The 17180-nt window shown below is 35.0% G+C and overlaps 2 protein-coding genes across 2 annotated transcripts; one reads left to right on the plus strand and one right to left on the minus strand.

Moving 5' to 3' along the window:
• The first annotated feature begins 8597 nt into the window (after positions 1–8597).
• LOC112174717 (LOB domain-containing protein 29) lies at positions 8598–9666 on the plus strand. The gene is made up of 2 exons (XM_024312510.2): positions 8598–8939; positions 9053–9666. Exons 1-2 carry the CDS (start codon positions 8661–8663, stop codon positions 9458–9460), a joined length of 687 nt encoding a protein of 228 aa, XP_024168278.1. The 5' UTR covers positions 8598–8660; the 3' UTR covers positions 9461–9666.
• A 5911-nt stretch (positions 9667–15577) lies between these two features.
• On the minus strand, positions 15578–17086 carry LOC112174629 (LOB domain-containing protein 16). Its single transcript, XM_024312431.2, has 2 exons — positions 16659–17086; positions 15578–16165 (listed from the first exon to the last, which is right to left on the minus strand). Exons 1-2 carry the CDS (start codon positions 16965–16967, stop codon positions 15830–15832), a joined length of 645 nt encoding a protein of 214 aa, XP_024168199.1. The 5' UTR covers positions 16968–17086; the 3' UTR covers positions 15578–15829.
• Between the last annotated feature and the right edge of the window lie 94 nt (positions 17087–17180).

The raw sequence follows: 17180 nt of genomic DNA on the forward strand, positions 1-17180 counted from the left end.
CATGCTGTTAATCACAGTAGAGCTTCTCTCTCCAGAAATCCAAAGCTTCTCTCTCTAAAAATCGCACAGCTCCTCTCTCTCTAAAATGGCAGAGGTTCTCTCTAAAAAATGGAGAGCTTCTCTCTCTACAAATCATGCCGATCCTCTCTCTCTCTAAAATCAGGAGCTTCTCTCTCTATATCTCATTTTGCTAAAGATTTGAATCTTGATAGTTACAAAAGGGCAAAACTATCAAAAATTTTGAAGAAAACAGACCCACAGAGAAAGAGTTGGGCAATTGGGTTTAAAATAACTTGTTGTTTAAGTGGTCAAACTCTTAGAGTGTTTGGATAAGTGGGGTTAATTAACCCTAAATTTAGGGGTGCGACTATTTCCACCCTACTAAATGTTTTGTTCACCCTACAATTAAATTTTTTCTTTAAAAGCCCAAAATTGTCCTTAAGTATAATTATTAACAGAAAAAATAATTGTAGTTAAGCACAATTTTATGAATAAATAAAATTTTACCCAACAGACATCCCGATTATCATCTCAGCTTTCTATTCCAAAAAAATAAAAAATAAAAAAAATTATCATCTCAGCTTCTTCATCGCTAGTCTACCAAACAATTAGTTAAATTAAATTTTCAAGCTATAGCAACAAGTGAAAAGAATTGTTGGTTACTATTATTTTGATTTACTTCATGTGACTCGTGTTTGATTTTACGACATAGTAACTGATGAAGGGAGAAAATAAAGAAGAGGAAAAAAATGAAAAAGTTAAAAATAAAAAACTAGAAGGCATGGGGTTACACCACGATGGTGTGCTTATTTTTTTTTTCTTTTCCAGTTTTACATTTTCAATAGTGATTTTTTTTTTCTTTTCTTAATTATTTGAGGGTAAAATTGGAAGTTTCAGGGTAAAAGTTTAATTGTAGGGTGAACAAAACATTTGGTAGGGTGGAAATAGCCTCACCCTTTGTGTAAATGATCATTTCCCCTAAACAAAATATGCTTTTAGGGTTTTCAATTCAAGGTCTACGAGAGATCAGGCAAGAAGGAATTCGGAAGTTGTTAAATCAGTTTACAGTCAAACAAAGCATGAACTTGATCCCTTGCTAAACTCAGAAAGTCATAGAGAAACGTTAACCTCTGTAGGACCTCACCTTTACTTTTACCACTATTGGCTAATCAAGCACTTGGTCAAAAGATCTCCCAAAATTACACGACTCAAATGAGTTTTAGCTTCTATCTTAAGCTCTTGTTGGCTTCTCCCAGATTGTCTAAGCCTGTGATTAGCAATTAATATTATTCAAAGCTTAAACACCAGCCCAAGTCATTGAAAAGGCTCTCCATCGTGATCCACCATTATATTTCCACAAATTACAGAAGAGAACAAATCCATCATTCTCATAATAATCTCTTCTGATAATAACCATTGCAATCGAAACGACAACCTAGCTTCCTGATTTCACTTATCTCATTATATATATCAGACTCATCCCCCATTATTGGTATGACTTTGAAGAATTGCCCCCTATTCAAACTACACTTAATTTAAACAAAAACCAGAGTTATGTTTCTATAAATTAGGTTAAAAGCGTGAAGCTTTCTACGTGTGCAATACTGTACATAATTATATAGATACATATTTATATATATGTTTCTCAATCATCAAGAAAGAGGCTAGGGTTTTCAATGATGCCTAGTTTGTCAGAAACCGAAATAGTCGATGTTTCATGTGCTTGAAGTTTGAACATCTAGAGCTAGTCACCTGTCAGATCGATAACATCAGGATGATCAGATCATCGAGGACGGCCTGTTGCTTATACTATAAAAAAATAAGCTTCAATTAAGTAGTTGATTAATCTTGGAGTCTCAATCTCAATGAGTGTATCCTATCAGTTTCAAGTACTTGATAATTAAACTTCTTATTCTTTTCTCTAATATGGGTCACATCGATCAAAAACATTTTGATTGGGTTGCATGTAGAATTTAGCAAACTAAAAACATGAAGAATTAGCATATTTTCTTCTAGATGAATAACAAATGATAAGGGAATAAACTATAAAGAAGTTGTTCAAACCCTAGATATGTGGTAATCATCCACACACGTGCCATGGCCCTACGTGCAAACTTGGTGTCGGCTTGACTGGTCCATCAAGGGACCAAAATTATCATCATTTTTTTAAATATATTTTAATTTAATTTTTGTGTACAAAAAAATTAAACGTAAAATCCATTCATTTTTTTGAGACATTCTGTATAAAAGAAATTAGAATTAAAAATATTGTGAAGAAGCCTTCTCATTTCATTAAAAGAATGAATCAAGAAAATACTGAAATAGCAGTAACTTCATTTCATTAATTTGGTACTTAAAGATTATTTTGAGAATCTCATTCGCAAATATATATGATGATGGTTTTGATCATAAGTATCACTTTATTGTATATTAGAAGATTTTCTTGATCATTGGTTTGTTGATATGTTATGTTGTTATATTTTTATCTTGCATGACAAAAATTAATAATCTCAAAATGTTAATAATGACCTAATTTTGAATATGCTCTGTTTTTTTGTGGTGTATATATATTATAGTTTTGGTCAATACTAACCAGAGCTTAGATTTTTGTCTTATTTCACTTGTTATATAGTGAGACAAACACAAATCCATTTTATAATTGAGTTAAGCAAGATTATCGATTGGATCGAAGTAATGCAAGTTCCAAGCTATATATGAGTATGATTTAGCATCATTATTGAAGTCATTACTAATGCTATTTAAGCACAATAATTGGCCACAGCATCGAACAAACCAATTTGGTGATACTTTATAAATAATACGACATGGCTCAACAAGATAAGCCTATAAGGCACGAGATAAAGAAGAGCACAACAACAAAAACAAAATGAAGCAGGAATGACAATGTAGGAGGTTTAATCTTGTTAAAAAAGACAGTGAAAAAAAAGAAGAGGAGATAATTGATTTCTGGTTAAGTCTTGCTGCTCTTACGTTTTTAAATGTTTCTAGTTCATTTGTAATTTTTCTTTCGTACTGTTTTATTTCCTTTTCGATATCTTTAGGCATCGTATCGCTGTAATTTTTCAATTTCAATAAATAGCTGACCTCTTTCGATTAAAATTTTTTTTTATTTCTTTATCATTCCAAACCCAAGGCCTTAGTTCGAGATAAGTGTGTTTGTGTGTGTGAATGTGAACACGCATGCTCTCAATATTCTCATCCATTTTGGCTCATTCAAGATCGTGTTATCCGGATAACTTTGTTAATCACAAGTGTTTAACTTCTAATCTAAAATTATCTTGTCAAGTTAATATAATTTACTAACAAAAAAAATAATTGGTTAGGATCCCAAGGGTAATAGAATATGAGATTCGCACAGTAATAATTTGCAAGTTATTGACCATAGTCTTTTGTACGTTTCCTTCTGACGATTTAGAATTTAGAAGGGTACATAGACATAGACTCGTATTTTATCGTTTTGCTATTCTATCTTAGAAAGCTGGTACTGACGTGGCGATTGCAACTGTGGGCCCTTCAACAGTGCCATTCGTGCGGCGTGTCAACATCATAATTGAGGAGTTATGTATAAAGATTCGATCGCGATTTCTTCTTATTCCCCACGTGCCTTCTTTTACTTCTTTTTCCAGATTGAATTCCCTCAAAAGAAACAAAATTGAAATTCATTCAATGAATTATATTCAACGATGAAGAGTGTGCCTAAGGTAGTGGTTGTTTCTTAAATTTTTTGATGTTTTTTAATAAATGATAATTCAATTAATAAAAGTATAAAACTCTTGTCAAGTAGGTCATTAGAGCATTTTTAGTAGACTCTCTATTTTAGCTCCTTAGCTATTTTAGAGAGCATGTTTAGCTTTTTATTTATTTTAACAGCTGCACCAGACTCCTAAATGACTCTCCATTATAACCTTTAGCTATCTCGCTCATAAATATAGAGAGAGAGAGAGAGCGAGATGTGGCTCTTTATAATTTAAAGCATTCATTTTGAGTTATTTTATACAAATTATAAATACATTTAAACTATTTAATCTTTATTTAAAAAGTAATATAAATTCAAAATTAGCTAAAATAGAGAGCATTGATACAGACGTATTTCTAAAGTAGCTAGCTAAAATGACGTTTTAGCTATTTTGGCTAAAATTTGACTCAAAAATAGCTAGTATGGCTAAAGATGCTCTTATATACCCTACTACTGACAAGCTGCTGCTAGATCAAGAATTCGTGATGAAAACCATAATGGTATATAGGGATATACCTATCATATTCGAACTTAGCGCTCACTTAAAATTCAGTTTATAAGCTATGAAAAAACAAAGCGAATAGACAAGCAAACTACACTTATTAGGGCTCACTGAGTAAACTAACAAGCATAGTGCCCTAAAAAAATAGGGAATTGTTTAGCTAAAACAAAACAAAACAAAAATAGAGGCCACTACCCAACAACAAACAGTCTGCCCTAGCCCGAGCCCAACAGCAAATAGCCCAACCCAGTCGTCAACAACAAAACACAGCAGCCCCGCCGCTGCCACGAGGAATACCACCATCATCACTAACCCGACGTTGCCATCCGGAGACCTCAGTGAAACCCATACAGGAGAAGACCTAACCCAATACAGACCAATCTCCACGGCACCAAGCCACCACCTGAAAACCCTACTGCCTACGCCTTCATCAAAGCCACCACCTGTGCGTTGCTCCTCAGCCCACCATGTCCCCGTTGATCCCACATGCCTCAACGCGACCACAGATCAGGATTCGGCGCTAATGCTGTCAACTTCCAAGCCAAAAACAAACTGAAAACAGTCATCAACCGGCTTTTTAGGCCCGTTCAACAGCAACCCCAACCCCAACATCACACGATCAAGATTGACAGAAATGCAGGGCCACCACCGGACGAGCACCATTCTAATACGCCGGAAGATTCGCTAGGGTTCCTGATAAAAGCAACAGACTGAGAAGCCCCAAAATTTTTGATGGTAAATGTTTGGAGTAAAGAAAACTAATAATTTCAAATAGAATACAATTGCCCAAGCAAACTCTATTATTCTGTTTACTTTTTGTGACGGATGCTCTCCAAGTACTTTGATTGACATCTTGAATATAACATATAACGGTCATTTGCGCGTCTAGCTCAAATTAATGGACTACGCAAGGTTTATATATTGATCTATTGTCTCAATTATTGACGCTATATACTAGAGATAAAGAAGCTCCACATTCGGGTGTGTGTGTTTGGTGGGGTGGTAAGGCTTTGGTCTCATATATAAGAGGTCAAGAGTTCGAGCCCCATCAAGGGTGGGGGTGGGGTTTAAAAAAAAAAAGAAGCTCCACATTCTTCGTTTCTGCTAATTAATTTGTCTCAACAATTTATTGTTTCATGAAATTTGGTATGACATTATTTGAAAAGAAATTCTTTCATATCATTTTCACAAAAATAAAGAGGGCGCAGATGAAAAAAGTCGACCACTTTATTCTTATCCAACACCACCCCCCCCCCCCCCCCCCCCCCCCCCCCCCCCCCCGCCTCCTAATTAATTAAGTTGGCATGATGGCTAAAATACTAGCAGAACAATAAAATGCTAGCATTAGTTGTTCCAATCCAAATGTGTGTGGCTTTAGCGGTACAAGAAAGATCTATGCTTATACGGGTGTTTGTTTGATTACACCCAAAAGCTTTAGACAGATGTACGTGTACTCTATTGGTTCTCTCCTTAAAGATTAATCATCTCCTATCTACTACATACATATTATACATTGGTTCTATACATAGTGCAAAGAAAAGGAATTATTATTCTTTGCAGTGTATATATGTGTTTAGTATGTACCAGTACATATGTGCCTTGTTGTCTCCAACATCACTCTGAACTTTTAATTCCATGATCGATCAATAAGTGGCCAACAAATACACCTGAATGAACTCAATGAAGAGAAAAAGGTGTATTGCTAGTGGTTTCCAATGAGGTCCATGTATATATATATAAGTATCTCTCCATGCCATGCACAAACCTTTCGTGGTCGTCTGGTCGATGACGACGTCAGGCAGCTAGGGTTTCATCTTTCATCTGCAATTCTTATTTAGGTTACTTAATTTTTATCCATATTCCATGATGAATATATAATTAAGATGGCGTTTGGCGTTGTGATTGGCTTTGGGAGAGGTTGATTCAAGGTTTTATAAGCAGCTTTTTGAACAGTGTAAGTGCATCGATTTGGCAACATCAGTTGGGTTATCTAACTTGGTTCGCAACTTCACATTAGCTCAATTATTGCTGGTTCACTACTTCACATTCTGCAGAAGGCTTTTGTTTTGTTTAGAGAATGAGAATGTTAGATCATGAATGTCATATATTACCAAATTTACTGTTTATTTCAATGAGGTCTCCGCATTCAAATCTCTATCTCGGTTTCAAAGTCCATCTGTTCCCAAAAGTAAAATAAAAGGTAATATGATTGTAAAGAAGTAAGAGATAATTTCACAAATGGTCACTCAACTATTATTTATTTGACACTTTGGTCACTCAATTTTCAAATATATCATTTTAATCACTCAACTATTACTCTGTCAATCACTTTAGTCACCCAAGGGACATTTTATCTCATTTTAATCACTTCTCCCAATCATTCTAATACAGATTTCTCAATTTTTCACAATTGGTTTGACAAAAATATCATTAATATTGTGGCAAATAATTTTTTTTAATGAAAAAAATTAACGAAGTGACTAAAGTGAATAACAGGGTTAAAGTGACTAAAGTGATATATATATATAAAAGGTAAGAGACCAAAGTGTCGAATATGTAAAACTTGAGTGACCATTTGTAATATTCTCTCAAGAAGTAAATGGAGAAATGAGAGCTGGAAAGAAGGGTAATCTAATTAAGTTGGGGTGTCATTATTAAGTTAGGAAAGTAGGGCCTAAATGCACGTCTACATGTTAGCAGCTGTGGGTGACAGGAAAAAGTGATTATGATTAAAAATGAGATTAGATAATGATTAAACATACACTATTGCTCAGACAAACCGTGACTCCATGAACTTTAACAAATCAAGCAAAGAGTGTGATCATCATCAAAATCCTCTTCCTATTTGTGTTTGCTTTACTGGGTATCAATTCTAATAGCTAATGTTGCCTTCCAGTGTCATTATCTATTGGTTTCATTCACTTCTCGAATATATGCTTTCTTTAAATTCTGTATCTTTCTGCTCCCTTGAAGCAGCATTCGACGATAATCATACTTAATGAATCCCAAAACCATATATGTTGGGACATTCCAACAAATAATACTGTTTGACATTCAATAAATAGTTGAACACTTGATCGATCGGATCGATTAGAAAATGTTCTCCAATTTGTGAAACTCCGTACTATTAATTATGAAATATGCTTGTGTTGCTTGATCATTTTTCTATGATTTAGAGGGGCCATATTGTTCTCTAACCTGGCTAATTGTGTTGATTAATTACTTAATTATGGTCCAGCTAATTCTTGATGTTTTGAGCTTGTCTAATGTCCTGACCACATTTTTGTCGGAGTACCGTTTTTTAGCTCCCATTTAATTATCCAAAGTTTACTATTTGTTTTGGTCGTAAGAAAGTTCCGCGGTGGAAGCTGATGATCGAAGAAGCACCATAAGAGATCAACATTACGATGTAGCAGGCAGGTAAACTTCGCGGCTTTGGTTGGGGCAAACCGGCACACTTGAGGTTGTCAACAACTTCGATTCTGGAATAACTCAAGAAAGCTTCCAGCCACAACTCTCAAATCCGTCAACTAGTAATATTCTCAAAACTATCCTAACAAATGAGAGCTCTAATCTCCCTTCATTTTCGCACCTCCATGAACTGGGCAGAAACAACTAGAGCTCTAGCCTATAGGCTAGAGCCGGCCACCATAGTTCCTATCAATGCAATGAACATAATTTCCAATAGGGCTATAACATAATATTCTAGTTCATGCTATACTACTTGGCTCATAGAAACGATATAGTGGAATGATGATTTAAACTCAGACAAGCGTAAGAATAAATGTTCGTATAAGTAGGGTGTAATTGTGTTTATTAATTATGATTTTGGCATTGTCAAGGACTCAAAGATACTATATAGAGATGTAGATATATAAGTATTACTAGCTGACTAATTATATACCTAGTTTAATTATAACCCTCAATCTCTCATTGATATTAATGTAGTATGTATATTCACTAAAATTGAATGTAGCTGCCTATCAAATATAAGGAAATTAATGTTTATTGTCACATGTATTACTACACTCATTGCAGAATATGTGGAAACTAAAATACAGATCCAGTTGATCATCAAACGAGTAGAAATGTGTTTGGTTAGTGATGGCTCTTTTGTCGTATAAGGATGTTGAATGGAATCTAAATATATGAGAGAGTACAGGAGTTTAAGCTGGAAGGTAAAAGAGGCCCTTAAAGCAAAAAACATTAATGAACAATGTAGCCCATTAAGGGAACCCAATACTATTAAGTATTCATTATTTTATGATCACCTCCACTCTTCCCCTAGTGTTTATATACATGGTGAAAAGAATGCTAGCTGCGAACAAGTATCTTCAGCTAAGAGAGAGCAGAAACCACACAAAAACTCCCCCAATTAACCAAGAGATCCTCATCAAGATCATGACTGGCTCTGGTTCTCCTTGTGGAGCCTGCAAGTTCTTGAGAAGAAAATGTGTGAGGGGTTGTATTTTTGCACCTTATTTCTGCCATGAAAATGGCGCTACCCATTTTGCTGCCATCCATAAGGTTTTCGGCGCAAGCAATGTGTCGAAGCTGCTGGCTCACCTTCCGGTGAGTGATCGTTGTGAAGCTGCAGTGACTATCTCATATGAAGCTCAGGCCAGGCTCCAAGATCCCATATATGGCTGTGTTTCACATATTTTTGCTCTCCAACAACAGGTATTCCCCCCTTTGACTTTGAACATATTGAATAAAAACCTAATTGATTCTGTTTAATTTCTTCATATGTTCAATTGATTGATGAAGATATGGTTTTGATTTGAACTTTGCAGGTTGTCAACCTCCAGGCACAATTAGCTTCCCTCAAGGATCAAGCATCTCAAAGCTTTGTGAATGGCTCTGCAGCTGTAGCAAACCCTAACGAGAATTGGTTTCCTGATTTAGAGAATTCATCTAACTCAGTGCCCCAAGTCAATTCAAATTACCATATCAATAATGGTGGAACAACATCATACTATGAGAACGGAATTATGAGTTCAAACTCCATTGGGAGTAGTAATAATGATCAAAACTCAGGAATCCGGGATGAAAATGCGTCCTATGGAAGCTTTGAAGAGGTGTCTCCTTCCCTGTCTTCTTTCAACATGCAAATGAATAACAGGCAATATTGGGGTAATTATGATCGGGACGTGGATGAGCTTCAATCTATGGCTTTCAGCTATGTTGATCAGCATTCTTGAGGTGAAAGGGCTCAGTGCAAGACAAGAGTTCATCGGTTGAAATTTTCACTATGTCAGTTTTAAAACATGCACTTCAGTTTATCTTTTTCCTGTAGTACTTATATGAGCTAGCTAGCTAGGTGAGTATGAACCCTAGAAATGTTAATACAATTGGCCCGATCGAAACCCTACTGCTTCTTTCATATTTAATCTAGTACTGTGTTGATTTTTTATATACTAAATAATAGTGGATTTCTGAAAATAAAAAACTGGATGTACATATAGATCTGATTCCGATTGAGCAATTTCAGTTTCTTAACATAGTTCTTGGACCAAATGAAGACCTAAACTTTTGACCTAAGACACATAGTTCGATTTGTCAATATTCACCGTTTCTTAGGTAAACATAATCTGTTGCACTAAACAACTACTTATATAGAGATGTGCAATTGAGTATTAATTGTTAATTCTCAACATAAAGAATATATATATCCTGATTTTGTGACCTACTTGACAAATTTAATGATCAGAGGCTACCAAGATTAGAGAATATTATTCAGACTCTAATAGAATTGCTTACAATGAGAAGTAGACATAGCTAGCAAGATCCCTTACTTCCATTGATTGAGTATCTGATTTCAACCAGTGACAACCGAGCTCAAACAGATTTCATAATTGTGTCCATATATGACTCTTGCTATGCATAACTACTTTTTTTTTTTTTCTTCCTTGAAATAAATGTGAAGGATCTTTTATGACTTATCATAGAAGGATAAGATGAGGGTGTGCCTAAAATTTAGAGATATATCCGATCCCAATAAAAGCAATCTTCTTTCTTGGTATATTATCTGCCATTGGAATTTGGGAGCTAGGAAAATAGCCTAACTATGGTCTTTCTTCTTTCCTGATTGTTGTTGATTTCCAGAAAGCATCTCTCTCTGGCTTGTTAAACTAATATGTCGAGGCCAGCATATATATATTGAACCAACAATGTTATTAATTGTCTTTACCGTACATGATGTTAATTTTGTTAATATTTATAGTGAAAACCTTTAAAACAGTGCTTAAATTTTTTAAGTATATCGTTCTCATATTTGATATTGATCAAATGCGCGCATAATAATAGTCCTCATTACAGCCATTCTGTTTGAGTTGCAGTTAGGGTTACATGAACTGCTTGAAAATTGCATCAAACTTTGCGACCTTTCTGGCTTCAGGTACAACTAGTTGCATTTGAGTTAAATTTCTCTTGCTTAAAGCAGCATGATGATAATAGCACTACAACCTAGCTAATACTAACCCTAGCTAGTATTATTTGTAGTAAAGGGAGCTCCAGTCTCCAGCATTTTCGGTCACCTTTCCCTTGCGCATGGTTAATTAATTTGGTAATTAGTTGCCCCTGATTTATCTAATTCTGATTCAAGAAAAGAAGTAAGAAATGTGGTATTATGTGATGAATGATGAATGAGACATATGTGTGTGTGTGAAACAGGCAGCCTTACAGTTGATGAACCTAATTATATAGTTAATTCATGTGTCATATATTTATGTTTATAATTAATCTGGAGTCATCTTAATTAGTTTATCGTATCATTCATATCAACCGTCTATAATGAGAACTGTGGCATCTCTGTCCAACTGATGGTGTGTGCTTCGATATATTGCTTGAATATCAGGGCTTCTATCTTTCCATAAAAAGGGGAAGTGGTTTTACACCATATTAATTAATCAATTAATTTCTTGCTCAACAAAACCTAGCTCCCGGCCAGCTGAAGAATTGCAGGTTAGATAAATTATTATATAAACACAGATTTTTTATGGCATGCACATTATCCATGATTCATAATTAAGCACTTCAGATCATTTCTTAAGAGCAACTCCAACAGCTTCTCCATATTTTGATTTTTCTCTATTTTATAAAAAAATTAGCTTCTTTTGCTCCAACAGATTCCCTATAACTATCTATATTTTAGGGATAGTGAGGAAAGAGAAAACGGAATTCTATAAATTTACAGCAATCTCTAAAATTTTAAGGAAGAATTATGAAAATTTTAGAAATTACTGTAAAATAGGGAATTGGTTGGACTTGGAGAAGAAAAATTGCTTAAAGTTTTGACTTTTGCTTCCGTATAATACAAAAATTATAGAGAATCTATTGGAATTACTCTACCTGCCACATGTTGCCTGTTAGTAATATCTTGTTTAGTTACATATGTATGACTTGTAAAAAGTTATCATGTGAAGGGAAGGGAACTCATTCTTATATAATTTCCATAATGAATCTCATGCACATGATTATTGGAATTAAGGTACCTTCAGACCTGTTGGCTAATAAAACCAGTTACTATTTGAATATAGTTGGATCAGAACTAAACCCATAACACAGGGATTGGGCATAGCAATAGTTAAAAGTGAACTCTTTCAATTAAAATATAGCTTATGAGAAATTTGTGGTTGAGGTAGCGGTTTGAGATAACATGAATTGTGTAAACCTAACCCTAAAGCCCCAAAAGAAAATGTATGGTTTTCTACTTTTCTTGGGTATGTCTCCTCAGGGACCAATCACCTTTAGCTTTTGTAAACCCAACCCAAGTATGCAGATTAAGATTATACTATAACAATAACGGGCCTTTATTATAGGAGTGGAAGAAAATTCGACTTTCCATCATGATTTGATTTAGAACAAATATTACAGACATACTCCATGCAAACTCCGAAGTTTGACATAGCTAGAGGCTAACAAGGTGGACATGCGACCATGAAAATGTCTATTGTATATATTTTCTCAGATTGATTTTGAGCATGGAAGATTCGAATCTAAAACTTCATTTATCATATCTTTTAAATGATGTATCATCTAAAGGCACATTAAACACTTCAATTTTGTATTATGAAACCAATGCAAGTATTGGCAATCGGTTTTCTAAAGCAAAACATGTTGCATTTAGATAATACCCCATGCAAATCTAATTTCATGAGAGAAACAACATCAAGTTTTTTAACAACAAAATCATTGCCAACATTGAACTCTCATAGTTCAGTTCCCTTTCTTTCTTTCTTTCTGTTTTTGTTAGAGAAGAAGGATACAAACAATTACAATAAATTCCATATTCGAAGTGCATCACCATGGCAATGACTTCAAAATTCAAAAATCCTTTTCTTCTAAAAACACACTGATGGCTTTTGATCAATACTTTCTTTACATTGAGAAGACAAAATCATGCATACTGAAACTTTAGTGAACAATACAAAAGTAGACTAAAAGACACCCTTCAAAGCTAGCATACACCAAATCTTGGTCATTTTCACACAAGATGCAGCACACAGCTCAATGATCTTAATTATATAGCATAGAACCATTATTAAAACCCAGAAGTGCAGTGCTGGCCAAACTTCTTTCTCTCCATCTTCTTCTCCTTCTTTCCTTTTCTTTTCTCTCTTTTCCTTTCTTTGTCACAAACCAGACGAGTCAATTACACTTTATTTGAAGCACAGGGCGGCTTGCACGAACTGTAAAGACAATTAGACAACCCCGCACCTCAAGTTACTGTCTCTCGCTGATCCCTAAGATCGGATGGCTCACAGTGCACGTGTGTATGTGTTTGAGCATCCATAGTCAAAAGTCAAGCTTTTTTATCATTATTTTTGAACTCCAGAGGCAATGTCCCCTCATGCTTTTCTTTAGCTTAGTTCAAAAGTTCAACCTTTGGAACCCTTTGTATTTGTCCCTAATTATTTTCTTACTCAAAATTCCATTTTCTATTGGAATCCATTAAAATTAAATGTTATCCCCCTTATTTTCTTCAATATCCTAATGAACACTAGCAAAATTTAGGTCAATCGTGATAAAGTAATCTGGGGTTCACATCCAAAACCAATTGGCAATGGATAGAGTGGCCCAAACCCTTATAAACCCATAGGCAAGGTCCCATTTTTCCCATGTGGGATGTATATATTCTCTACAAATCGAGCCATGATCAACAATCGTCTTGGCCTTAGTAAGTACTATAGCTACCATAGATTTTATTTGGCTAACAAAGTCGGTTAGTGTGCTATGCATGATTTAGGGTTTAGGATTTAGAAAAATAATTTTAAAAAATATTGTTAAAAATCTAAAGATCAAACACATTGCATGCATGCCATATTTAAGAGAAACTTTTAGTAGGTGATATCGCCTATGTTAGTGACATGTCTGACACTAATCAATCAAATGCTCGATAGTAGGACGCAAATGAGGTTATGTAAAAATATGATAACACGAGGTATTTTGAGTATTGGTTTTACTTAGTATATAATTAGTGAGTCAGATGTGTTAACATGACTGCTCCAACTAAAATCTTCTAGTTTATTTATCTTTTTCCCATCTACTTACGTACAGTACGTGATAGCAATCTAATTATCTATTTATGACGTACTTTTTGTATATTGTCTACCAGAAGTTCAATTGATCTGTCTTCTTCTTCTTGTTCTGAATTCACTTTCTTTTGCACTGGCTTTCTCTCCATTTGAAATACTCACATGATATTCGATCACCACTCATTTTATTAAACTATTAGTGTTTTTTGGAATAATTATTTCCAACTTCAACTGATGGAGTGGAGTGGAGTGGAGAGGTCGATGTGTACATACGTTATATTGGTTCATTTTGTGTTCTTTTTTCATGCTCAATTGTTTAATGACAAAGTGGCAAAAGACAAAGTATGAAAGTGGTTACAGGCCGATTGACTGGACTGGCTTCTGATTTTAGTTTCTACGCCACACATATGGGCCCAAATATATGAAAATTAATTAATTATGCCCAATTTGAACCATTCTTTTATACATGTTTTAATTTCTTTTTGCCCAATTTGTTTGAAGGCTAAGATTTGGAGAAACAAACATTTTGGTTAATTGGTTTGACAAATTAATCAAAGTGGCCGAGGGACTAACTAATGATGTAGTTCTGTGCATTCAATCAAGGGGACACTTTGTCTAGAAATAGGAGTACAAAATCATAGGTCATGATAATATTAAAATTAGCTTAGAGTACTAATGTAAGGTTAGGTGAACCTACTCATTCTATATAGGAACAAAAAATAACCCCAAGCTAGCAATTAAGTGGGTCCATTAAGTACTCCCCTCAAGGCTCAAGAGTGTGTTTGCCCTTTAACCACAATGATAGCATTCACTTGATCTTACCCTAATCAATCAACCATGTAGTGTGAGATGTCGATAATTTTCAAAGCACACTCACCTTCGTTCATTTTCTTCTAGAATAGAATGAGAGATAGTGAGAGTGATGCTAATATATTATAAATTTAACTAAACTAGTACACTAATGTGTTATTTATTTGGAAACCAAAACTTTCTTGTTTCAATTATTTAACAAAAAATTATTTTTCGTAGGATTTAGCTTAAACTCGCATTTTCACCTGGTTTCTTTCATGAATTTTCATAACAAATAAGATGCGAAAGTTCTTAAACGACTTACTAGAAATCGACTAGAAGGAGTTGTCTACACTCACTTTCATTAACTTCTCTCCTTGCTCGTATTTATAATAAGCTTTATCCCGTATTCTTAACAAAGTTATTTTCCTAGTTTAACTACGTACAGAAGGAAATGATTACACTGATATTTGGGGACTGCTGAAATATGTACGTGCGTATTCCTTCAACGATGTTGGTATTCTGCATTTACTTTTAATACTTTGTCTCTTTTAGACAAGTAGGGGAGCATCAATAAGACTTGAAACTTAGCTAAAAGGAAATTTGGTACGTAGGCATTCTCCACTAAAGTTAAATTTTGTTACATAAACACACATACATTCAAAGAGTTGAACTTTTGCTTCGAGAGCAGAGTAAATTGTTTTCACCAGAACATAAGCTTCCTCAACTTGTAGGTATCATTTGTGAATTTGATACGTAACGATGCAATTAGCAATTCAGGATGATCCGAATTCCCAAAGGTTTTTGTTTGGTAATCTCAAGGTGGTATACTGTACTATTATTGATCACTTGGTAAAACTCATACTCTCTCTACAAAATTAAGTTAATTACCTTTGTTTATTACCGAATAATTTATGTGTTTGAAAGGTTGAAGCACAATCACATTTGAGAAAGTGAAATTATGTATTTCAAACTCAAACTTTATTATTTTCGAACACTCGCATTAAGAACGCCTGGGAACTCTTTGATAGTGCGAGAATAATGTCTAAAATAAGCTCATAATATTGGAAGCACATAGAAGAGAGAAGGAAACGTCTATTTTAGACCTGAAGGATTAATTGCGCTAATTTGTTTTTCTTCAAACAAACAAAACGAGAGGCTCAATATATACATCATTGGGGCATAGCACATCTGCATTAGATCAAAGATCCACCATCATATTCTTGAATGGAACATGCTGTTTGATCAGTTCCTCATCATTCTGAGGGCCAATGCTTGAAGCTCACCCAAGTCAGTACTGTTGTATGCTCTCTTCTTAGAACAAGCTTGGAATGAAAACTCATCTGATCTGCTGTTGCTCTGTGTCTCATGCATATAATTCATAACATCATTGCTGCTGTGGTCAATGGAATCCAGCGAGCTCTGAGGAGAAATAGGGTTCATGTAACTTGGATAACTTGGAAAGTTTGTGACTCCATTCACATTCCCCTGCCATTGACTCTCCATGGTCCTTGAATTCATAAGGTTTTGATGAGCCACTTGTGCCTTCACTTGCATCAATTGTGCTTGTAAGCATGCCACCTATATATATGAAACGAAAACCATGAAAGATTAGCATGAGACATGCACCATCGATTTGTAATCGTTTTTGACATGTTATGTAATTGGATATTACTATTAATGCTATGAGTATGTCTTAACTTGTTCATAACTTGTTAGACTGTCGAACAAGAAAATATTTTTTTGAAAAGAGCTAAGCATAATTCAGAGGCAGTTGAACAGTAGGACTATGCAAAATGAGTTTCTAAGAACAACAATAAGAGACTATTTTGTCAGAAAACATGCATGTTAATTAGTGAGACTGGTTAGTTTAATTAGCATAGATGGGTTTGGGAAGAAGAGCAACAAAAAGCTAGCACCTGTTGTTGCAAAGCAAAAATGGGTGAGCCAATTTGGTCCTAGTGGTTGAAAAAATGGGCAATCTTAACATAACATGTTCAGATTATCCGATAAGAAAACAATTTCGCGAAAATAGGGTTTTATACTTTGCAAGAACAAGAACAAGAACAAATACCTGTTGCTGCAAGGCAAAAATGTGAGCAACACAACCATAAACGGGGTCTCGAATCCTTGCTTGAGCTTCATAGGCAATTGTGACAACAGCTTCACATCGATCATGGACAGGGACATGAAGTAACAGCTTGGAGACATTGCTAGCCCCAAACACTTTGTGAATGGCAGCAAATCTAGCCGGCCCTTGTTCGGAGCAAAAGTAAGGAGCAAATATGCAATCAGAGGCGCACTTCCTCCTCAGAAACTTGCATGCTCCACAAGGAGAGCCAGTTCCAGTAGTGCCACTGCTACCAGTACTCCCAGAAGCCATGGTAGCTAGAGAGAGAAAAGCTTAAAAATCGAGAGAGAGAGAGAGAGATAAAAATATTGAAGAGGCACACGGGTGCACTAGGAAATGCTGCACAAATGAAGTTAGGGGTAAATGGAGAAGAAAGTGGGGGGATTGAGAGCACATAAAGGGTGGTCTTATAAGAAATGGGAAGAGGGAGGGGACATGGAAGGTTTGTATGCTGGGTTCTGAGGA

This window comes from Rosa chinensis, chromosome 6 (genome assembly GCF_002994745.2).
Source record: "Rosa chinensis cultivar Old Blush chromosome 6, RchiOBHm-V2, whole genome shotgun sequence".
Classification (NCBI taxonomy): domain Eukaryota; kingdom Viridiplantae; phylum Streptophyta; class Magnoliopsida; order Rosales; family Rosaceae; genus Rosa; species Rosa chinensis.